This window comes from Aricia agestis, chromosome 2 (assembly GCF_905147365.1).
Source record: "Aricia agestis chromosome 2, ilAriAges1.1, whole genome shotgun sequence".
NCBI lineage: Eukaryota > Metazoa > Arthropoda > Insecta > Lepidoptera > Lycaenidae > Aricia > Aricia agestis.
This window is the reverse complement of record NC_056407.1, coordinates 11,985,370-12,011,833: the sequence shown is the minus strand read 5'-3', so window position 1 is coordinate 12,011,833 and position 26,464 is coordinate 11,985,370. Positions and strand designations below refer to the sequence as shown.

General features: G+C 34.1%; 1 protein-coding gene across 1 annotated transcript in view; it reads right to left on the bottom strand.

Annotated features, from left to right (window-relative positions):
• The window catches only part of LOC121739876 (zinc finger protein 177-like), a 63,985-nt gene extending 44,130 nt beyond the window's left edge, over positions 1 to 19,855 (bottom strand). Inside the window, exon 1 of the mRNA XM_042132469.1 lies at positions 19,400 to 19,855. Coding sequence (XP_041988403.1) covers positions 19,400 to 19,588 — 189 coding nt within the window. The 5' untranslated portion in view covers positions 19,589 to 19,855. The remainder of the gene's footprint in view (positions 1 to 19,399) is intronic.
• Between the last annotated feature and the right edge of the window lie 6,609 nt (positions 19,856 to 26,464).

The following is a 26,464-nucleotide window of genomic DNA, read 5'->3' as shown; positions in this document are numbered from 1 at the left end:
TGGAGATACTTTGAGTCCCGGGAAAGGACATAGGATACATTTTATCACGAAAAAGTACGGTTTCCGCGCGATAAACGAACATTGTCGCAACGGAGTTGCGGGCGTCATCTAGTAGATAATAATGTATGACGTTGTATAGCTTTGGTTAAACTGAGAGTCTGAGACTTAATCCTATTTTTCTTTCTGCTTTTGATTGAATTTGGTCAAGAAAGTGTTTTATGAATCACTTGATCTGCCATTATTTTATTCGAACTTTTTAATAGTCATAAAAGATGGCAAAACCTGGTAGGTAAATCGTTTTATTCGGCAGCACACAAACTGTGGCGTTTCTCACTAAAAGGGCCTCCTTACAAATGGCCTGATCGAGATGAAGCTATAAATTGTGGGAAGCGGCACGTTTTGGTCTCAGCATAACAAATTAACAGGTGATTAAGCTACTGATTTGGTCAAATACTTTAAATGTTACTTAAATGCAACATTAATGGGAACCAACAAATAATAATGATATGAAATCAATGAGATAACTCGACGGAAACCTAGTGATAACCTAAATAGTTATTTCCATTTACTTATTGATGAATAATTATTAATGAAATTAATCAATAACTTAAACCCCGATAAGACCGTTAAAGCAAGTATTGTTGCTGAACAGAAACGAATTTTGTTTTGTAAGGAAAATAAAGTAAACGTTTTTGATGCAATTTTCACACTAATTAGTAAGGACAAGTTAATTTAGGCCGGTATAAATAGTCTTAAGATGCGTCTCGGTCTCAAGACACGGTTAAGGCTCTATGATTGGTTGGCTGTCAAAATTTGGACCAACCATAGAGCCGAACCGCGTCTTGAGACAGGGTCGCATCTTAAGTACTGACTATTTATACCGGCCTAAGTCATTCGTATTTTGAGTCATAGATTCAAGTTTGATAAATCAAAGTACAATTTCAAGTCAGGTATATAATTTGAACTGATAGGTACCTTACTACCAGGTATTTCGATACAAAATTGGTATTATAAGGATCTTATATTGTAATCAATTAAGAATTATATTGTATTCAAAACATTGAAGTACAAAAATGCATTAAGCATGTTTTGTATAATTTATTATAATATCATACTTTATTGAAGTGATTAAATAAGTATGTCACCATGGCAACGTCCATCGCTATCCCGTCGCACAAACAATGGTCGCCGTCAGTCTTGAGTTGTAATAATTTACTATTATTTATTCAACAAATGCACTTATCAATATAAAAAGTACCCAGTAGCCGATTCTCAGACCCACTGAATATGCATATAAAATTTGGTTAAAGCCGTTTCGGAGGAGTACGCGGCCTGACATTGTGACACGAGAATTTTATATATAAGATAATGAAAAAGCAGATTCGTTTGATGACAATAGCTTATTATGATGATAATGCCGCTAGTTTAGTTTATGAAACTTGTAGTAAATCACGCTTTGCAACCGGCGAGTACCTTTTAAGTAACATAGCTTTCACACGCTCAAGAAAGAAGGTTCCATGTTAAAGCCTTAAATGGAAATACATTTCAATACAACACCGATGTCCTTTGGTAAGTATGGTTTGAATTAGTTTATGTCTATTTATCGAGAATTCACTATTCGTTTCTATAGGGGTTGGTTGTTAAAATGCTGTATAGAAACAAATAAGTAAGGATGTTTCCTGTAATGAATACTTACAAAAACTACGGACTTTAAAGAGAAATGATTTCGATTAATTTAAAACTATGACACAAAATGCAAACTGTTAGTTTGCATTTTGTGATTAGCTTTGACTACATTTAACGACGAAAATATTATCAAATAAAAATTGTGTAAAGTATGCATGATAATACAAAAAAAAAAATCGTTAAAGATTTTATGCAGGTGCAGCTAAACTTTACAGGTTTATCGTTTCCGTGTATAGCTCAACTTAGCTTTAATTAGTCGTGTGTAAAGCTATCGCGTAAACACCAAAATAAATGAAATAGCCATTCCTGCGCTTCAATTTATCTTAATAGTTATCATAAATTCAATGGAAGTTTTATCATGACTGTAAGTGAATTACTCCCGGTAGTTAGTGCGCGGGTTGGGTTACAGCGTCACGAACTGCAATTTATATAGAGCACCTTGTCTTTGGCACTTGCTATCGCTTTTTATACAAGTATATATGAAGATAAACTTGTAGTTTTTTAAATTGCGTAGAAGATACCTATATCGCCTTCTGCTTTTTGAGATTTTTTTAAGATTAAGAAGATGCAGACATTCTTAAGAAATCATCATAAAGGCGGAATGTTACGGACCCCCCCACACACTCCTAAAACTACAACATTACAAAATTCTCCCACTTATGACGAATGGGCCGGCTCGACCGGATAAATACCACGTTCTCAAAGAAAACCGCTTGCGCTGTGTTTCGCCGAGTGAGTGAGTTTACCGGGGGCCCAATCCCCTAACCCCTACCCTATTCCCTTCCCTACCCTCAACTATTCCCTTCCCTTCCCTACCCTCCCCTATTACCCTATTCCCTCTTAAAAGGCCGGCAACGCACTTGCAGCTCTTCTGATGCTGCGAGTGTCCATGGGCGACGGAAGTTGCTTTCCATCAGGTGACCCGTTTGCTCGTTTGCCCCCTTATTTCATAAAAAAAAAAATTGTAGTTGTAGGAATTGCCAAGATCTTGCCACTAACTAAATTAGAATACCCATATAATATACACCTGCCAGGATCGAGCTGATCGAAAGTTATTAAGTAATTTATTAAGTCCAAAATTTTAAAATACAACTAGACATCCTATTTTCATAATACCTCGTAAATTTCATTACAATTGAGTAAATGCGACCTAGACCATGGAAACATCCTTAGCCACGGTCGCGCGACCTCCACCACTTTACCGCAAACATTTCTCATATTTCACTCTTGTATTGTTTCATTATTGTATACATTTCAAGGCAAATTATGAAATAATGCTGCAAATTCTTTACCAATAGATACAAGTTTTAGTCTAAAGTCCTCATGCCTAAACCATAAATTATACTTTTTATTATACGATTGATCCCAAGCTTCTGATTATACACAATATAGCAAACGTATAATAAAAAGTTCCCAAGACTTAACAAGTCGTTAGGCCAGTTAAATTATTTTTGATTTGTAAAAGTGTATGGGCCCGCTAGGTGGCTAATGCATTTGACCCCACATGACCAGGTGTGACCATTTGAACCGTGCTCTTAATTCTAACAACAAATCACCATTCCGGCCTTTACTACTACTATCGAGCAGAAGTCACGACAATATTTATTAGATTTACCACTCATCCATCAATTGACGTGTGTTTAATGTGTTACCTTTCCATCGCTGCTGCTACATGGAATGATATGTGTAAATGATAAACATAAACAGCATTGGATTCGAAATATCACGATTACGTTGCAATTGTGATTGATCGAGTATGAAATTATAATGTTTGATGTATTGACTGCCGTCAAGTATCAGATGGTGATTACTTTAAACTCTCATTTCATAATTCTTAAATTCAAAATAGAACCTTAGATTCGATAATAATAAATTATTGTAACTATACATTAATAGATGAAGCAGAACGAACTAGTTTTAAGACTCATAAATATTTAAATTTTGAATTTATGGCAAAGATAAACAAATGTGAATACAATCACTTTCAAGTTCATAATTTCCCGTGTGAAATGATCCACTTTATTATATGTTAATATCTTTGACATTGTCCATATTAAAATTAAAAACTTATAGTATACGTATCTAGTTCAAGTCTGAATTAGCAACTGAAGTAACATAGAACCTGAGAAAAACATCAATTTGATTTACATTAAAAGATATAAATAGTCATTACGATCGTTTTAATATCATCTTTAAGAAAATCATTAATTTTATTTTGGGCAATCGATTTTTCTTCCTGTTTTACGAGCATCCTCTCCGTGTCTAAGACGTGAGATCGGTTGTGTTTTTTATTCTCATGTTTGGGAATCATTTCACTAGACATGCGAGCGGACATCCTCTGTATTTGCATAATGGTTGTAACTTCTGGACAGGTTTCGTGCGGCCAATATGAGCAATACGTTTGAATTAATGTGTGAACTATGTTAAGCCTTTGGCGGCGGACTTCCTCTTTCTCATGTGGTCGGGTAATTTTTTTCTCACGCGAATCGTGACGTTGCTCCTAAAGGTTGATGTTTTTTCCTGTACCCAATTAAATTCCCAATTTTGAAGAGAAATGTTTTGATGTATTATTCTCAGATTTAATTGCATGCTGTTTTGATAAGTTTTGAAAATTTTATCCTCCTTTTCCTAGAAACGTTTTATAATTAATTGCGGTAATAATACATTTAGTTCGCTGTATGGCGGATGCTCTTCCCAGTTCAGAGTAAGCGGATGTCAAAGTTTCCGTAAAAAGCATTTACAAATTTATGATAAACATTGTTTTTGAAGTTCCCACAGCAATAAGAATTAGAAATTTGAGATTTTTCGAAAATAATGGTCATGTCTCTCGCACTATGTAGACTCGCACTATGTGGTCTTGATGCAAGTGGTTCCGTGGTTACCTGGTAATAAGGCTGCCATTGTGACACCTAAATATTTTGTCTATTTTTGTATCTTTTTGTTGTGTGCACAAAAAATCATTCATATCATTTCATTCATGCAAACTACTGGTATTATAACACCTACCAAAATGGACATAATGAATAAATGTAAGGTACCATCAGAGATATTAGGTAGATAGAGGTCCTACTTATTTTAGTCGAGTTATATCAAACCCAGCCGACAAATCACGACTTACATTGAATTGACATAATCCGACCAAATGACGTATGTCCCTCAACTGCCCATAAACCAATTTCTTCGACGGTACATTGAAATATAGAGCCTTCATAAAATCGAAGTAGGTATGTGATGGGATACTCTTATAAAAGTAGATATTTGTCATCCGATATTCTCGAGATGGTAACTTAACTCTTCACGCTCAAGCGCCCTACGGCTTTCCATTCCCATGATATTAATTTATAGTTCTATGGATCATTATTCATATTATGGAGATTTTTTGCGTATCATGTTTAATACGTCCATACGGTGACGAGCTTAGTGTTATACTTGGAACAAAGTAGCTTATCAAAAAAGTTTCTACTTGTGCTTCCAGTGTGAGTATCATCACCTTAGCTTACGTATATCTAAGAGACCTATTGCAACAATAAACAATCCATCTGCTTTAATATATCCATACCAATCCATACTATACTAATATACTAATTTACTTTAACTAATAATATTATAATATATCTAAATATATAAAACTCAAAGGTGACTGACTGACATGGTGATCTATCAACGCACAGCCCAAACCACTGGACGGATCGGGCTGAAATTTGGCGTGCAGGTAGCTGTTATGACGTAGGCATCTGCTGAGAAAGGATTTTGATCAATTCTACTCCCAACGGGTTAAATAGGGGATGAAAGTTTGTATATAATAATACTTCTTAACGCGAGCGAAGCCGCGGGCAAAAGCTCGTAATATTATAAATACGAAAGTGTGTCTATCTGTATGTCCGTCTGTCTGTCCGTATGTCTGTCTGTTACCTCTTCATGCCCAAACCGCTGAACCGATTTTGCTAAAATTTGGCATGGAGATACTTTGAGTCCCGGGAAAGGACATAGGATACTTTTTATCCCAAAAAAAATGTAAGGTTCCAGCACGATAAACAATATTGAGCGCAACGGAGTTGCAGGCGTCATTAAGTAAAGAAAAGTACAGAAAATGGATTTACAATATTATATTTTCTATATATTTCAGCGATTGATGCGATGACTTCATTGATGATTTCATTAAAATTATTTTTTAATGTCTTATCGTTTCAGTATTGTACTTTGCACTTTGTCTAAGAACTCGCAGTTTTATTACGGCAGAGAGATAAAAAATGAACAACGGACCTACCTGCCCAAAAAAATACCCATTCACACGTCCTTAAATTATATCGAATTAGCGAATCTTCCCCTATAAACCACATGTCAATTCATAGTTTTTATTCGTCCTTTTTAATTTTCTCCCCGATTTTTTGTTTATCTAATATTATCTTTTTCGAATTTGAACCGGTTTGATGGTTGTTTTTATGGTTTAATGCAATTTCGCTAATGATGTAACGTATTAGTTTGACCTTTTTTGGTTTCCTGTTTAACCGCCTTTTGTAAGAATTATAGTTTGTTTGTTTTAGCAGTTTTGTATTGTAATGTCAAATATATATTTTTTTTCATAATATGTAACTTAAGATATTATGTATATTTGAAATTCTATAAAATGAACCAATAATATTATTGTGTTTTTTGCATTAAATAACCTCCGAAACTATATACGGCCAATAGGCCCAACTATTAACAATAGGCCAAATATATAATGAAAAGTAAATGTCTTTAAAATTATTGTGAATAATGTCGTAGTTTTTATAATTTTACCTTCTAGCCTGTTTAAAAAAGCAGACCTATATAATATTATTGGTTCATTTTATATATAATATCGCTTTTTAAAATGGGGTGGAAAGTAAAATTATAATACGACATTATTCACAATAATTTAAAAGACATATTTACTTTTCATTTCATATATAATTAAGTTTCATATTAAGAGCTTTTTTGATAAGCTACTTAGTACAAGATTGAAGATCCAAGAGTCAAACACTTTATTAGCATCCAAGTAATTCCAAGTACTAGAGATTGCCCAATGGTCGAAATTCGACCTTAGTTTCAACGACATTAGGACTACTACGTTTAATTTGTAAAAACATATTGACTTTATTATATTTTTTTTAACTCTCGTCTCTGGGACTCAGCTGATCTCAGACTGGCCGTGTTTATGTCACCGTAAGATTGTAAAAACCGCGAGATTGTAATATGACTAAGTGATGGATTGTAAACAACCAGTTTTCCGGTGGCTTTAAATTAATTATTTCTTATTTAAAATAACTTCAATGCCCAATGGTATGAGATGTATAACAAAAAATAAAATTTAGATATATTTAAAGAGCTGTTTGAATGTTCGGTTAGTAAAATTAACTTATTTATAATTCAAACTGCACTTTAAATATATCTAAATTTTATTCAATGTTATACATCAAATTTACAGGCAATTGAAGTTATTTTAAATACGAAATAATTAATTTAAAACCACCGGAAAACTGGTTGTTTACAATCCATCACTTAGTCATATTACAATCTCGCGGTTTTTACTATCTTACGGTGACATATACATTGTTTAATAGTATCTAAGATTCAATAAAAAAAGACTTTAATCAATTTTCAATTTGTCAACTTGTTGTCAACAGACTTCAACCATAAATAAAAGAGTATAATTCGTATGTATAGGCTTGTCACTCAAAAATCTGTCATCTTCTTGAGTGTGCATATTGTAGTGTGTGTAATGTTTTATTTGTTAAAAAAATGTATGATAAAAGCATAATTTCAAAATAATATTAGCTCGATGCACTCCTTCACCATATAAACTATTACTGTGAAAAATTTCTTTCACCTACGTTTCCGCATTTTTCGTCAAAAGGGATACCAAGCTTTTAGCTCACGTAGATACATTGCAAAATGTCTTGAAATAGAAATCTAGAAATCGTTGCAAAACTATAACAAATCACAGCACACAAAACGGATTGGTTTCCTGTAAATAATTATATTTTATTGCGCCCTTACCGCTTGTTTCGATAAGGCTTCGAACATAATTCCGAGTAACTAACTAGTCCGACCACAGATCCACAGCTGTATGATACATCTGTCTTTGTTTGTTCATAAATTTCAAATTGAAACTTTATCGCGATCTCGCGTATATGGGGTGTTGCGAATTGTTACTTAAAGATATTTTGTTCACAATGTACTCGACTTCACAATGTACTCAAGTTTTACGAACTAGGTATGTAAATTACAATAATATATATATAAACATATATATATATATATATATATATATATATATATATATATATATATATATATATATATATATATATATATATATATATATACATATACATATACATATAAAATTCAAAGGTAACTGACTGTAATGGTGATCTATCAACGCACAGCCCAAACCACTGGACCGATCGTGCTGAAATTTGGCATGCAGGTAGATGATATGACGTAGGCATCCGCTAAGAAAGGATTTTGATCAATTCTACCTCCAAGGGGTTAAAACAGGGGACGAAAGTTTGTATATAATAATTCTTCTTAACGCGAGCGAAGCCGCGGGCAAAAGCTCGTTTGAGGATAAAAATAATCAAAATCATATAAGTTTTGGCAAAGTTTTGTAAAAAAGCAAATGTAGACGGAAAGAAATTATTTTTACATCTTTTTAAGATATAAATACGTTTCAATAATCTTTAAATTACAACAATATTATGTAAGTGAAGTTGTAAATACGAATGTATGAAACTTATATAGGTCGTTTATAGTAGTGCAAAAATAACTGCGCATAAAATCTAGGCTCGGTATCGGTAAATACTCTTATAAATATTATAATTTTATAGTCATAGATAAGAATACATGTACCTATACTTAGGGAACAGTTTGAATTTTTTATTAAACTTTGAATATCATAATATCTAAACAGTAGCATAAACACATCAAATATTTTTGAATATTTTTATGACAAGGATTAGGGGATTTAAATGTATCTTATCTATAGTATTAAGTAGTATCTATAGACCTTGCTGGAAACACTACAAAGTCCAGAAGATAACTCTGTATCATGTCATAGGCTAGGAGCTATCGAAAAAATGTGCAAAACGCTTTGGTGTTCACCGACCACAATTAATTGCCCATTTTTGTAGCATTATGAACAATAGGTGATTATGTTACCTTTATAGAACCACGGCCCGGCGGGGAGGACATTGTGTTTGGTCCAGCAATTATCGATTATCGATGTATCGCATTATCGATATCAATTAAACATCGATTCAACTAACAAGGGGCCATCTGTTCTCGATTAATTGAATTTCTTTCGGAAATTATTCCTTTGTTAAGCCATTAACGTAATCCTATAACCGTTTTATGTACCCAAGTTCTAAGTCACAAGATGTTATTCATATCTAAAGCGATAGTACATAATATTATTGTATGTGATGGATTTTGATTTTCTCTTAAATTGCAGGTTTTATATATAAATGTCCCCCATCAAAACATTAAGACGAAAGTAAACAAACAAAATAAATCAAATATTCATAATATCTTGCGTGTACTAAATATTCATGATTATTATCTACGGCATAATGTCATCCATGAATAGTAAAAAGCGGACACTTGCATCGCTCCTGGGTGTTTCGCATAACACCATCCAGTTCGAAAGCTTGATCTATAAACTTTACGCTGAGTGAGTCCCGGTTTCGCTTCGGGATTACGAAGGCGAAGAAATATGAATAAGTTTTTGATTTTTGTGACAAATGTAAATTGAAAAGTAATTTCAGCTAGTAGATATTAATCTTTCAGCATATTTTTTTGTACAAAAAATAATTGCATGACTTTTACCATGAGCAGCGTTATTTGAGTGCAGTTTCAGAATTTGGTCGTGTCCTTGCAAATTTTTTGAGTCTCTAACGGAAGCTACACACTGATAGCATGACTATGATGTTATATTCATAATAATAATAATACTAATAATGTAAACAAAACACCAGCTGAGTAGCACGAATCACGCGTATTCTAATCAATGCACAATCCATGTGAGCTTCCGACACATCACAATATGGCGACAAAAACCGTCTCCATTGGGTTCAGTGTCCACAAAACTGTGGAAAAACTGACTGTGACGCAACAGGTGAAACTAATTATCTCAACGACTGAATGAACTTTCGCTTTTGTGAACAATGCACGTTATCGCACTTTTTACTAGGCATTGTTTAGCGTTTGCACTTGTTTGGTCATTTTGTGCATGTCATAACATTATGTCATGGGTGCATAATATATCGCTGATGATAATATTTTATGTGGAATTTGGCTGTTACAGAGCGGTACATAATAGGAATCATGAATTCCCTTAGGCTGTGCTGAAGAAACGTTTTTGCTTCACATATTTAGTTCAACATTTTGAAATTAGATTAAGAACGAGAAACGAACTTTTAATAGATTCATTTATAATATTACTAGCTGTCCCGGCGAACGTTTATTTGCCATATAAAGTATTTCGCCCGTATTATTTTTTTGAAGTGATTAAATAAGTATGTCACCATGGCAACGTCCATCGCTATCCCGTCGCACAAACAATGGTCGCCGTTAGTCTCGAGTTGTAATAATTTACTATTATTTATTCAACAAATGCACTTATCAATATAAAAAGTACCCAGTAGCCGATTCTCAGACCCACCGAATATACATATAAAATTTGGTTAAAATCAGTAAAGCCGTTTCGGAGGAGTACGCGGTCTAACATTGTGACACGAGAATTTTATATATATAAGATGTTCCTATATGGTACAACTTCCCCTTAGCCCCATCACAGAGGTCATGTCACGCATGTAAACATTATGATATTACTTCCTACGACGGACAGTAATTACTCAACTTTTTAATTGATTGATCAGGAGTTCATAACTGATTCCATCGATCTCCGATACGTTCGAATGAGACTAAATAGAAAGCCTCTAGCCAAGGGACATTGGACCTTATGTTTACTGAATCAATGACCATTTTGGACCACCTGTTAAATATGTTAAGATAAAGTGAGAAGTTCTAAATCGGCGTGAAGATCATTGAGGTTAACTGACAGTGTTTTAAGCATATAGCATCGGACGATCGATCAATGAAAAGTTTTTTTGTTGCGTTTGCATATTAAAGAGCTTGTCAATTAATGTGTCCGAATTAAAACTCGTTACAATATTATGCCCATAGAAATTTCCATGGGCTTCGATCATGCACACTGTGTATACAATTTCTTTTTAATTGCTAGATAAATTAAATAATAAACATGCTCGGATATTATGCCTATGCTCATTTAGAATTCGAAATAAAAAAATGACCGGAATTTCTATTAAGCCGGCGCGGCCCCTAGACGAGCAATTTTTTTGTCAATAATACGTATCGCGTAATATTATTGACCGTCTAGGGTTGATATTGAACTTCGCGCGCCTTCAATCTAAGTGTCAAATAAACTGTTCAGTAAAATTGAAGTGTGATATTAACAATACAATTATTATTGCTCGTCTAGGGGCGCCGGCTAAGGCAGCGCAGAGAGCAAGTCTTCATTTAAATTTTTCATTGCTACTTGAGTAACTATGTCATTGTTTATTAAGATTGTATCATTGCTCGCTAGTCGCTGTAAATGTCTTGATTATGAATCATTACACACCTCAATGTGTCCGAATCATAATAATAACATAATATGCTGGAATTCACACGTTTTCATAACTTTGTCTCCGTTGTAACAAAGCGTAATAATTTCTTAGAAATTTGGATTATTTAATTTTTAATAATGACATTTTTACTACAACACCTTTCTCTCGTACAATTTAAATTGTTAGCTCAAAAGATGTAACATTAGCTAATGATGTACTGTTTTCAAACAATTACGTATTTTTATAACAAGGTGGAAAGTATTTACTGTGTTATAAAATAATATTATACAAGTGTTTATGTATTATTTTTGTCATATTATTCAAGCAGTTATAAAAGTCTGAATCAATGAATGTACGTCTACACGACAATTCAGGTATTATTTGGTATTAAATATACATTGAATTTTGGGAAAGGAAGAATTGTTTATTATTCCCGCGACAAACAAATGTCATTATGAATGAAGTCGCTAGCTCTGTCGAATATCATACACGTTCTATTCAAATTATTAGATACTAGCGACCCGCCCCGGTGTCGCACGGGTATAAAATATATAGCCACTGAAAAAATTATTAAAATCGATAGCCTATGATCCTTCACGTGGCCTACTTCTTATCTGTGCCAAATAACATAAAAATTGTTTCAGTAGTTCGCGAGATAAGGCCCTATTAATCTTAGCGTGATAAAAAATAAGCCTATAGCCTTCCGCAATAAATGGGCTATCTAATACTGAAATAATTTTTCAAATCGGACCTGTAGTTCCTAAAATTAGCGTGTTCAAGTTAGCCCTTTTAAATAATTTTCCCTGTTTTTTCCACATTTTCCTCTATTTCTTCGCCCCTATTAGTCTTAGCGTGATAAAATATAGCCTATAGCCTTCCACGATAAATGGGCTATCTAACACTGAGAGAATCATCCGTTGCGTTATGCGTAGTTTTAAAGATTAAAGGGAACAAAGGTCCCTTGAAGGGGATGAGGGGAAAAAAAGCGACTTTATTTTATAATATTATATTGTATAGATTGGATGGTGCTTGCTTAAAGTCTTTTAGCAGAAGTAAAATCTACAGGTACCTACTACAATCAGGTGCATACAGGTGCAGTAAAAAGCGCCTTAAAAGCCAATAAATCATTCACGGATTCATGGCACCGATGATTCGAAGTGATGGTGTTTGTAAAGAAGTTTTATTATAATAAATGGCTGTTGTCGAAATATTTCGGACAATCGTAATTAGGGTCTTATACGAACAATGCGGCGGCGGTAAGAAGCAAGGCGCGTGCGATGAAAGCCACAAAAAGCTACTAGATCGTGTGGCGCAAGGGACAGGAGGAGCGATCCTAGCTTTTATTTTGTTTACGTTATTACAATTTTCGAAAAAGAATTTCACGTTATTTTAAGTTATTAGTTAATGTAAGAAATTAATGAGGGAGCGCATATTTTAGCACATTTGTAAGTAGAAAGTACAAGATTTTCTGTCTGAAACTTAACACGTAATTTCTTAAAACTAATCGTTCAGCTTTATGGACTAAACATAAGTTTGTTTTAATAGTATTTTTTGTTCAATTTTGAGTTGTTCTTGTGAGAATTTCAAATATAAAACTGGGCCTAGGAATATATTCAAAGTCGCTTTCGCTTACATTTTAAAGCAAACTTATAGGAATAACTCAATGAAAGGTCAACTAAGTAAAATTAATAGCATATTCAAGTAGTACATAATAATATTGTCTAACTTTTATGAGCCAGCTTAGGATGCTTTATCCATATTTTATGTGCGAAAGTATGTCTATCTGTCTGTCTAAACCTTTAAATCTCTATACCGATTTTGAGGTGTATGCAGATACTTTGTGTCCCGAGAAAAGACATGAGATAGTTTTTTGGTGCGAAAAATGTAAGGACCGAAAACGAATTTTGGCGCAACGAAGATGCGAGCGTCATTTAATACAAAATAATAGTATCTTTTCAATTAATAATAATTATAGGTCTACCAGGATCTGATATCAAATTTGGATGGCAAATTAAAAAAAAAAATTAAAGAATAAGAAAAGTTTATTTTGCACATCACACAACACAATATTTACAAAGGACGAGAGAACCAGGACACAGTACAATACTTAATTTACATTATATTGTGTGATCTCACAAAAATGGACCCCAGCTCAGCATAAGCAGCAAGTTGCTGCACTGATTTTCTGCTGGGACCAATGAGTGACCTCACAATAAAAATATCCTTGATCATTGGATAAATTGTTATATTTGCATATTTCACACACAAAATTAGCCGCTTTAAGGAAAAAAGGATCAAAATGTTTTATTCCAATCACCCCGGTATTGCTAGAGTCAATTTCGTTTCTCACTTTTTGCCATCAGATCCTGGTAGAGCTATAATTACTTTGGTTTCTGTATTAATCAATATTATAGTACGACACATACTCAAGTAATATAAATTATCAGGTATACGTAACTACGTTTGCAGTCGGTTTAGTAATTTCCTTTGTATTTGAATATTTTGAGGCTTTCTAGCAATATTTTGATTTGCCTAGAACTATTTTAAGGCATAATTGATATTTTGTGGTGCAAAAGCAATTTTTTAAAGCTGATCAAGTAGAAATTTTGATACTGCACCTACAGAAGGCCAGCTTGTATGTTAGCGTTACGGTGAAAGCTAACATTTCATTACATTTTTAACTGAACTAATTTGTGCCTCGCTTCCGGTCGGTCGGTGCTTGAGGCTATTTTCGTCAATGATTATTTAAAATATGGTTCAAATTATAGATAAGAAAAATTTGATTACTGTTTAAATTTTTGGAGTAGAAAAAATACGAAATCACTCCCCCATAAGTAGAGATAGATGAGTAAAGTGTAGTACCGAGTACATAAAATTCTCATTTCTCTAAAACTATTTTACATACCTTTCAAAAATATCTTATAATAATATGGCGAACACGTTTGGCAGAGCGATCAGTTCATAATAATATAATTAAAACTTTAATACAAAATGCTATGTTCTTGCCATGTTGAAGATTATCAGCACAAAAATGACATTACTCTTAGATATTTGTCAGCCTGTTCACGCTATAAATGATGCACACAGCCTTGGTGCACCCGATCCCCAAAAAAGGTGACCGCTCAAATCCTTCCAACTACAGACCAATCGCTATAACCTCTCTCTTCTCGAAGACAATGGAATCCATTATCAATAGCCAGCTTCTTCGATACTTGGACGGTCAGGGATTGCTAAGTGACAAACAGTACAGGTTCTGTAAGGGTCGCTCAGCTGGTGATCTCTTGGTGTACCTTACTCATCTTTAGGCTCAGGTGATTGAAACGAAGGGAGGGGCTTTAGCTGTTAGTTTGGATATTGCGAAGGCCTTTTATCGGGTTTGGCACAAAGCGCTGCTACCAAAGCTTCCATCATAATTGACGACCTCTGTGGCTCAGTGGTGAGTGCGTTGGTAGCTCAAGCCGGGGGTCGCGGGTTCGAATCCCGCCGACGGAACAAAAAGTTTTCAATGTTCCCGGGTCTGGATGTGTATTAAATGTGTATGATATAATAAAAATCTTAAATATATGTATAGTATAAAAGTATTAAATATATTTCCGTTGTCTGGTACCTGTAACATAAGCCCTTTAGGTACTTAGCACGGGGCCAGACTGACGTGGTGTGAAGCGTCCATAGAAAAAAATAATAATATGAGTTCTCCGAGATATTATGCAAATGGGTCACAAGTTTCTTAGCAAACAGAACAGAAGGTCGTAGTTGACGGTGAATGCTCTGAAACTCAGTATTTTAATGCTGGTGTCCCTCAAAGCTGTGTGCTATCACCTACTCTATTCATACTGCACATCAATGACATGTTACAGACCAACGGCATTCATTGCTATGCAGATGATAGTACAGGTGAATATGTTCTATATACCGGCTCCCCCCCCGTATTTCTCGGCTAAATGTCGACTGTCACCAGCTGCAGTAATTCCGCACCTATACAACCTGCAAACCTTCAAGAAGACCTTCCCATCAGGTGACCCGTTTGCTCGTTTGCCCTCTTATTTTATACAGGGTGTAACAAAAATAAGTGATAATACTTAAGGGTGTGTACGTGTTCCTTGTACAGAGTTCACTGTGAAAGTAGCAGCGCTGAAAGACCAAATTTTTTTTTTCACTTTTGTATGAGAAAACTCGTGACGCTCTTGCCCGTACAAAAGTGAAAAAATGTTTGGTCTTTCAGCGCTGCTACTTTCACAGCGAACTCTCTACAAGGAACACGTACACACCCTAAAGTATTATCACTTATTTTTGTTACACACTGTAGAATCAGTTTTAATGAAATTAAACGCATGGTAACGTTTCAGGTCACGTCTAGTTTACAAGAAAATAAAGAAGCGATTGGGTGAAAACTTATTCAACGGTATACACTTAAATGGAAAACCAAACATAATCATGTGGTTACACATCGATAGGTCTGTAACCAAAACGTTACGTGAGAGAGCCGTAACTGCACTGATTGTGGTTCCAGATGATTATTTGTTTATGAACAACGAGAGAAAATAAGAGATAAAGTACGTGCTTCTTGTTTAGTACTGTAAAGTTTTGTTTTTATTTTACTGAATGCTTTTGGTCTTTTTAATCAATATGGATTCAGAGTTTTCAAAAATTCAAAGACGTTTTGTAGACCAACATTGAGAGTTATATCTTATATCTTTAAACGAGTAATTCTTATATATATATATATATATATATACATACGTGGGAGAGCCATGCTTCGGCACGAATGGGCCGGCTCGACCGGATAAATACCACGTTCTCACAGAAAACCGGCGTGAAACAGCGCTTGCGCTGTGTTTCGCCGAGTGAGTGAGTTTACCGGAGGCCCAATCCCCTAACCCCTACCCTATTCCCTTCCCTACCCTCAACTATTCCCTTCCCTTCCCTACCCTCCCCTATTACCCTATTCCCCCTTAAAAGGTCGGCAACGCACTTGCAGCTCTTCTGATGCTGCGAGTGTCCATGGGCGACGGAAGTTGCTTTCCATCAGGTCACCCGTTTGCTCGTTTGCCCCCTTATTTCATAAAAAAAAAAAAAAAAATATATATAATTGGAATCTCGGAATCGGTTCCAACGATTTTCATGAAATTTTGTATATAGGGGGTTTCGGGGGCGATAAATCGATATAGCTAGGAATATCATTTTTAGAAAATGTCATTTTATTTGTGTTTTATCGAATACCGAGCAAAGCTCGGTCAAATAGCTAGTAATGTTTAAAGTCCGTTAACGTCACGAAAAATAAAATAACTTATTATAATGTAGATGTAAATGTATAATGTAAATTATCTATTTATTAATACGCGAGCGTAAAACTTTGGACCCCTTTTTTCGTAGGAGCATGAAATTGTGCACAGTTGTAGTTTATATGTTGAAGGAATGCATCCAGACAAAATTATTTTATTTTAAAACTATGCTTTTATCATACATAATTTTAATAAATTAAATATTACACACACTACAATACTGTGCACACTACGATATTTTGAATGATAAACCTAGGCACACGAATTATATAATCTTTTATTTATGGTTGAAGTATGTTGTCAAATTAAAAATGAATTGTTGTTTTTATTAATAAATCTGAAACAGTCAACACTTTAAACGCGGAGCCAAAAGAAGAAGAAGAAAGTGAATATTTTGGTAATAGCATTGATAATTTAATTTAGGGTCGAATTTCAACCATTCAGCGATCTCTAGCAACTTTCAAATATGCCTGAAAATACAAACAAATACCTGACAGAGACCAAGCCTATTAGACAAAGTGTATTCCTATGTTTTACTTTGTATAGGAAGCAAGTTGCTTATGTATCCGGTCAGGGCACTTATGTAGAGTTAACCTTACCTGTTTACTACCTACATTACTAATTTAAGACGTAAAATAAAATAAATTAATAATTAGTATAATAGAATATTATTTTCTTTATATTATTGTTAAGAATGTAAGCTAGTTTTATACAAGTTTATAATATAATTATTACAGAAGTATTGTAATTATTTTTATGAACTGAACTACATCCGCAAAAAGTGCAAAATGGCTCACATTTATAGGTTTGCTCTTTGTTTTATTTTTTATCAATACTATAACTTTAACTTTAACTATAAAAACAAAATGTCAAATGAAATAAAATATAATTAATTTATTATTCATGTTATCTTTAACAATATTTTTTGGCATAAGTCATCCTCGGAAGGCTTTGCGGGTAGTAAAACATTTATATATTTAATATTAATAACAAGATGGCTACCGTTACTACGTGGCTCCAAACTTCGTTAATCGCGCGTCCTTTCCTGGGACTCAAAATATCTCCATACTAACTTTCAGCAAAATCGGTTCAGCTATATTTTATGCGTGAATAAGTAACATAAATATATAGATAAACACATTTTATATAAATTAGTATGGAGGGCAATATTATGGAATAATAATATGTCTACCTATCCCTATCTTATGGGGATATGGATATATATTTATGAACCGTTACGTGGCATTTAGGTGGAAAAAATGACATTTGCAGTAACCTTTACCTCTTGCTAGTGTATGCGCACATGGCACGCATTGTCTTATAATTATCTAACTGTATGCGACCTGACATTCAGCAAGGCTATTTTATGTCAATTTTTCATCGACTTTATGAAAATTTTCTTTAAACAAATAGGTGAAACCGTAGAAGCCTATATTGTCCATTGTTTTATTAATTAAAAAATGGATTTTGGATCCGGATACGGAACTTATAATAAATCTATTTTTTTTTTCGCTATTTTTATAAATGTCATGTTTCAGGATTGCCTATTGACTATATTATCTAGGACGATGTAGCAAATACCACATTATTTTCTAAAGTTTTTAAAAATATTATAAATCATTTTGAGAGCTTTATCTTATCTTATATATAAAAATGGATTTTCAAATGTGTTAGTCGCGCTAAAACACGAAAACGGCTGAACGGATTGGGCTGATTTTAATCTTAAAATATTCGGAGAAGTCCAGGGAAGGTTTTAAAGTGACACGAAGTTCACCGGGACAGCTAGTACATGTATAATTATACATGTATAATGCTCTCAAAATGATTTATTTCTTTAGGCTAAGCTTCTCACCTACATCAAGTGTCTATAATAATATGATAATTATTCATAATTAGTTAACCTACTAATTGACATCTAAACAAACATTATATCAAATAAAAAAAAACAATGCAAAATGTCATAATGCCACAACTTAGTCACATCCTGGGCAGCAAAATCCTGGCAATTAAAGTCGTTAGTTTCCTTCGATTTTGTACAAAAATCCGATTGATATTTAAATATTTACATATGCTTATAATAAATCTGACTAAATCGTCCATAAAAGCTATGAGGCATCATCAGCTATTTAATATTCATTAATACGTAATATTATGTCACATGAATAAATTAATTATTTTTGCATATTTTTCTGCTTATAAAGAAAGTAATTTAAATATATTGTTATACTTTATTTTTATGAATAAGACTTTAATTCAATAAATTAAGGATAAATACAGATATTAAATTTGAGCCTTCGGAGACCTAAGGTCTCAAAATGTCTATCAATATGTGCTTTAATATTTATTTCATTACTATTAGAAATATTCGTAAAAACCTGTTACGATTTTTAATACTCATGGCAATTTCAATTAAGTACATTGTGTTAATAATAATTTATTATACAGACTATTTTTTAAGTCCGAAACTTTTACTGTATACTTACTTATTTTAATGTCATCTTATCATTAATTTGACATTATCTGAATTAACCTATAAATAACATATAAAATAATGAATTAAATAAAACCTTGAATTAAAAAATATTTTGAGATTTGAGAGCTTTTCAAGTAAACTTACTTAACAAATAAACTTTTGCAAACTTTTTGGCTTACATCTATACCTAGATTAGTAAAGGTTCTAAGAAAGTTTAGGCATGTGTCAAAAGAGAAAGAACAATATTAAAATTATATTTTTATAAAAAATATATATGACTACAATGTCATGAAGAAAATACTCACGTCATGGTCTGGAACATAGGAATAAACGTGAAGCTTGTCAATCCGTATTGTCCCTTGGAACGGGTAGAGCAGGGTTCCCCTCTGAATTTCGGCGGAGCTCCACACGCTGATCGAGGCCTCTCTTCCCCTGGCACCCCCCGGTCGTAGCGCCAAGCACAGGTCTTGGGGGATCAGAACTAATGTCTCCATTTTAATGTTCCTCACCAGCACATCAAATCAAAATAAATATGAAAATTAGATTCCTAGGCAGGTAATTAATTTTTATGATAAGTCTCTTCCATCACTGAAAAGCTGAAGTTTATGAATTTCGGTAATCGATCGAAGCCACAATTTACCACGGTTAAATAGTTCACGTAAAACACTATAAGTACCGAGTTCGTTCAACCCGGCCTAATATTGTTCTGCGACAATATCAGCGCAGTACCACTCGGGGTGCTATACGCAGGATGCGCTCGCGTTCTTCTCTAAACGAGCACTGAAGGAAGCGCTAACATTGACCTTAGCCACGGCCGTGATCGCGTTTACAGTTCATTTTTTGTTCGATAAAAAGGAGAGGAGTAAGCCCTAAAGCTTAGGCGAGACGTGGTTATTGGAAATTCGTCTCTGCGTGCAAGGGATAGGAGCTAGTGGATGCGCACGAGCATGTTTGTAAGACGTCGAGTAAGGTGCTCCCCTCCAAAGGCGGCACCTGCTCGCTCGCGCGCCGCCCGTCGGAGCTCTATAGAGCCTCCGCGCCGCACCTGATTCAAACGTATCGTCAGTTGTACCTGTTATTTTTTATTTTGACATCTGCTACTAACTTTTTTCACCTGACGTTTTAATTGGTATGCTACGAGGTGTATTTGTTAACAATAGTTTTTTGTTGGGTTCAAAGTGGAATAGGGATTAGGTAAAAAATGTGGCTCTACATTCTGAAAATTCTGGTTTTTGACAATTGCTACATTTTTTCTGATTCAAAAATTTATTTCATAAGTGATTTTTCAACAAAAATAGTTTATTATGAAACTCTATATGTGTATTCAATAATTTATAAATTGCTATAGTACGGGAGCCCTAGAATATTTTTTTTATTACTATCAAGTTAATTTTTTGTGAGTAGCTTCATTTTGATAAGACGAACAACATTTTTATTTGCAAAAAATCTTGAAAGTGGTAGCTAACAGAGATAGAAAGGATTTCATACTTTGACTTGATGAATGGTTGTCCTAAAATATTGATTATTCTATTTGTAGAACAATGGTAATATTAAATTATATAACTACTAGCTGTCCGGGCAAACGTTGCTTTGGCATAATATGAATCAAGTATTTCACCCATATTATTTTATTGAAGTGACTAAATAAGTATGTTACCATGACAACGTCCATCGCTATCCCGTCACACAAACAATGGTCGCCGTCAGTTGTAACAGTACAGAGTTGTAATCATTTACTATTATTTATTTAAAAAAATGCACTTATCAATATAAAAAGTACCCAGTAGCCAGTTCTCCGACCCACTGAATTTGCATATAAAATTTGGTTAAAATCAGTAAAGCCGTTTAGGAGAAGTACGCGGCCTAACATTGTGGCACGAGAATTTTATATATAAGATTAACCTATCAAAATACAAAAAATCAGCTTGTTAGGGATACATTTTAGGGTTCTGTAATCAACAAAACTTGGTTGACTACTGAACCCTAAAACGGAACCCTAACAAGCTGATTTTTTGTATATTGATATATTATATAGATTAATAGTCATATAATTTAAGAGTAGCATTGTCCTACAAATAAAACAGTCCATATTTTAGGACCATCAATTCAAAGTTTGAAATCCTTTCTATCTCTGTTAGCTAGCACTTTCGAGATTTTGCGCAAATAAAAATGTTGTTCGTCTTATCAAAATGAAGCTACTTACAAAAAATTAGCTTGATAGTAATAAAAAAAATGTTCTAGGGCTCCCGTACTATTAATTTATTTCTCTAGAAAAATGATATTAATATGTAGATTTTGTTATGTAATTAGCTACTAGATGCATCAACATCGTACTACAAATAATTAAGTGCCCATTGTTAGAAGTTATTTTGCACGCGTATAAACTTCTCTACAGACAACACTCAATTATAATTTTATGAAATTTTTATGCAAACACTTTTTAAGAATTTTGTTTATGCAATATTTTTTTGGGTTGAGTTGGTTGGAGTTTGTTTTTGGGTTGAGTTTTGGGAGTTTTCACTCTTCAAAGGTCTCAAAAGAATGTTTTATACGTATTTTACTATTTTTAGTATGTTGATTGTTGGTCCATCAATTTCTGACATTGTAACAGCCATTGTTGTTGCTGCGATAAAACATAATATTATTTTTCCAATATTTTCACGTTAGAGGGAGCACCAGCATAGTAAATAAAAAGTTCAGCGGGGCTAAAATGGCGACTCCCTAAAGTAGATCGATATCCAAATAGGTTTACCTGCCAGCTCAGGATTTATTTATCCATAAATAAAAGAGTATAATTCGTGTCAGTCAAAATATGGTAGAGTGCGCGTTGTAGTGTGTAATGTTTTATTAGATAGTATATCCCTGAACCTGTGTGCCGAGTGTGAATTTTTGTTTCACATTCGATCGTGAACGCGTTTGGCGTTTACTAATATTTTGTATGAGATTTGTACAGAGCCACCTAGCGATGCTCACGGGAGTGAGCCCAGCTCCCATACAAAATATTAGTAAACGCCAAACTCGTTCACGATAGAATGTGAAACAAAGAACTCATACTCGGGCCTCGGCACACTGAGCACTTTTGTGGTACATTTTACGGAAGAACTATAACGCCTATTGATTTGTGCTTTAACAGAGTAATTTTCATTTATATGTTATAGATGTGTTATCATTGGTCAGTCAAGATCTTTTAAATGTAGATAGGTCAGTCAAGGTTTGGGTACTATAAAAATATTTAAAAAACGCCGCTTTAAAGATTTAACTACCACGCAGCCTTCACAAAGCTCAGCTTTTAGCTAGTGTATAATCTAAGATACTCCACCCGTGTCAGTGAATTATCTAATATAATATTATATACTAGATGATCTGGTGAAATATCACTTTCATCATAATATTATAAAGCTTACCTGGACTTTTACGAATGTTTCAAGACTAAAATTATCCAAATTGATTTAATCGTCGAGACAAACAAGATTTATAAATATATTTTTTTAAATTAATATGTAAACAATATTATATATAAGACTGAATTAAAAAGTTAAATCAGAGCTCTAAATAATTTTTATATAAGTATGCGAATTCAATAAAAAAACATTGCAAGTTTCATCGGCCACAGTACGTAGCAAATACGTAGATAAGTACTCTACCAATTTTACGAAAAAGGAAAATGAAGTGAAAAAAATTAATATTGTAGTGATAGAGATAATAAAGTAAAGTTATAGGTAGCCACTCTGGTATTCCTTATCAGGTAGAAATAATAAAATGAAAATAAATTAAAAATAGTTTTATTTCTCAATTTTGAAGCAAATGTTTTCAGAATGTTGTACTACGTCATGTTCAATAGAAAGCAATCCTAATCTGATGCCTAATAATTAATTTTACAAAAACGTCTATCTATTAAGTATTTAGCTGTTACATCCTCATACAAAATCTTTGAATCTGAAGGCACGAAAAACTATACGCCTCCCACGCAATAATTATCAAATTTCCGCACGAACGAATTTGCGGGCAACACCGTGATTTTGATAAAGAAATAAAATCCTCACCAAGCCTTCTCTATCAAATTTAAAAACTGTAAATTTGGAAAAAATATTTAATTATTTTTAACAAAAAATTAAAACCGACTTCCAAGGTAAAAACAATAATAACATCCTTATAATATGAACTAAAAAGTATTAAATAATTTTTCCTATCTAATAGTGCCTTTTTCTGTATTCGGCTAAAACTCAACTAGGTATTTCTGTACTCAATCTTCATCATTTTGAAGTCGGTACCAGATATAGCTGAATCTTCAGTCTGCCAGAATATTTGAAACTTTTGTAACTGGCACCGCACCCCTTTCGGGGCGCGGGGGCTGCGCCCCCCCGTCCCCCCGCTACGGTATCCGTGGTTAAGTAGGCCTTCTGTTAAGTCGTTGCTTCGATAATACAAGACGTAACATTAATTAAATAATTAATGTTACTTGTATCTCCCAATTAAATATTTATACACTTTCCTTGCACTTATTCCACTTTATTTTAAGATGTTTATTACATAATTGTTAAATACACGACCGGTTTCAAAAAAATCATCATCAGGTGTGTATTTTTTAAAATAAAGTGGAATAAGTGCAAGGAAAGTGTATAATTATTTAATTAAAAGATACACGTAACATTAATTATTTAATTAATGTTACTTGTATTATCGAAGTAGCTTACTTCTCCGAAGTAATGTCAAATGTGTGCCTTACGCTCTGGAGTTAAGGTTGAATTTGTTATGTTCAATTTTGGTGACATTGGTGACTCTGACGTGGTAATGATGATGATGATGATGATGAATGTAATTTGCATAGTAGCATATGCTTTCAGTTCTTAAAACAGTTTTGAAACCCCCAAACTTGTATCTATAAGGAATCCGGAGTTCTCTTAGTATCTTCGGAACAGTTGTATACCTCGTTGCAAAATCTTGCGTTTTGGTAGCATATGCTTAGGATGCTTCTCATAAAACAAAAATCACCATATGTTTCCATATAAATTTCGAAGAGCTCCCTCGATTACTCATGGTTCTCATCATCAGGTCACCATTTTTGTGAAAATTGGACCAAATTGGAGTGAAACCTAATACAACAAAACAAAAATTTCGAAAATCTGTTCACAAACGGCGGAGCAATCGTTAAACATACAAAAATAAAAAAATAAAAAAATATCCACAGCCGAATATATAACCTCCTCGTTTTTTGGAAGTCAGTTAAAAAGTGTAACGAATTTCAGCCGCACTGAGACAAATTAATGAATAATTAATTTGATTAAATTTACCTTACATCTATACATATAAATAATATTGGAGTGTCTGATTGTAATATTGAAAGAACCGTTTTTTACTACATGCATATGAATACGCTACATACACCAAAACAACCGTTTTTTACAATTTTTGTCTGTATGTCTGTCTGTCTGTCTGTCTGTTTGTTCCGGCTAATCTCTGAAATGGCTGGAGCGATTTTGACGGGACTTTTTTTGGCACATAGCTGATGTAGTAAGGTATGCCTTACTACATCGGTCGCGGTCAGTCGGTTAAAAAGTAGCCTAAGTTATGACTTAGGCTACTTTTTAACCGACTTCCGAAAAGGAGGAGGATATATTTTACTTTTTTGTATTTGTTCTCGGACAACTACGCCATTTGTGGACCGATTTTCAAAATTTAACTAGTGTTCACGCGGACGAAGTCGCGGGCAACAGCTAGTATAAAATAAAGGTTAAGTAATCACTCAATTTCTGAGAGTGCGGCAGCAAGAGACCAACCATCTTCATTCACTAAGCACATCACACGCCTCAATTTTGTATGAATGGGTGAAGTAAAAAAGTCTAAAAAACCTTTTGTATGATTAAATTTTATACAATCCATACATCGATACATCACCGACGTGGGATTGCGGTTGCCACCAGGTGCGTGGCGGTCAACGACATTCTGTATCATATGCCTTCGTAAACCTGCAAGGGAATTTCAACTCTAGTGATATTGTACGTAAGTTCACTTTGCTTGTATTGTGACAATAGTGATGTCCTCTTCAACATATTGTTTCCCGTAGGTATTTATGACAAAACAGTCCAGGGAATTAAGCATGGAAATACTACAGAAGCCTGGGAGCCTTTAGACGTGGGAGAGCCAAGCTTCGGCACGAATGGGCCGGTTCGACCGGAGAAATACCACGTTCTCACAGAAAACCGGCGTGAAACAGCACTTGCCCTATGTTTCGCCGAGTGAGTGAGTTTACCGGAGGCCCAATCCCCTAACCTATTCCTTTCTCTACCTTCCCCTATACCCTCCCTTCCCATCCCTACCCTCCCCTATTACCCTATTCCCTTTTAAATGGCCGGCAACGCATCTGCAGCTCTTCTGATGCTGCGAGTGTCCATGGGCGACGGAAGTTGCTTTCCATCAAGTGACCCGTTTGCTCGCTTGCCCCCTTATTTCATAAAAAAATATTGGGATTTCTGGGATGGGGCATAGACATTTTTTTTTCGACACTTAGTTTCAGTGGTACGAGTAGTACAAGTACATAGTCAGAATAGTACCCGTTTAAAAAATCACAGGCCGTAATTATTTTTTAATAAAAAAAAAAATATTTCTAATTTTTTAAATAGTTGTTTCATCAGAATAGAATATGTCCTAAAACCTTAAAACTCAACGATTACTCTTTCATTTTCACACTTTTGAAGATGGTATCAGCGAACTTAAAATAAATACTTAAAATAAATAATTTCTATGTCAAAGATTTCAGCAATTTTTGGGGCTTAATACTATACTCGTAATCAATAAATTCTACAGATTTTTTCGAATTTTTTTTGTTTTTACTACATCGTTTTGCCGCAGCCCTCGCACCCTCTGATTATGTTGACTGACGTTTCTAGAGCGTCTGATAACTACAGAGTAATAAGAGTGAAAGAGGAGAGTCGCATGTGAAGGTAGTTTATTATGAGCATTGTTTGAGATTGTCATAAATCACGCTAGCCTGAGCTTATGGGCGGGGCGCGGGGCGTGGCCTCGCCGGAACCGCCCCGCCGTGCGTTACCGGCTGTATATTGTTTCGTTTTTACCGCTATTGGTCCATGCATTGCATTGTTTACTCAAAACCAACTAAATCTTGCTTTATTTTGAGCTGTTGAACGTTTATCTGAATTATTATCCTCGTATCTTGAGCAGGTAACGCGCAAACATTTGATTGAGGCCGGCAACGCTTGTTGTGTCATGTGTGGATAATGTTTCGTATGTCTTTTAGATAATGTATCAGTAAGCAAGTTTGAGAAATGAAATTTTGTATTTCTGATGCATTTTCTACCCTACATGAAGAAATAAATACCGGCAAATCTCTTTGAAGTGTAAGGTCAAAATGC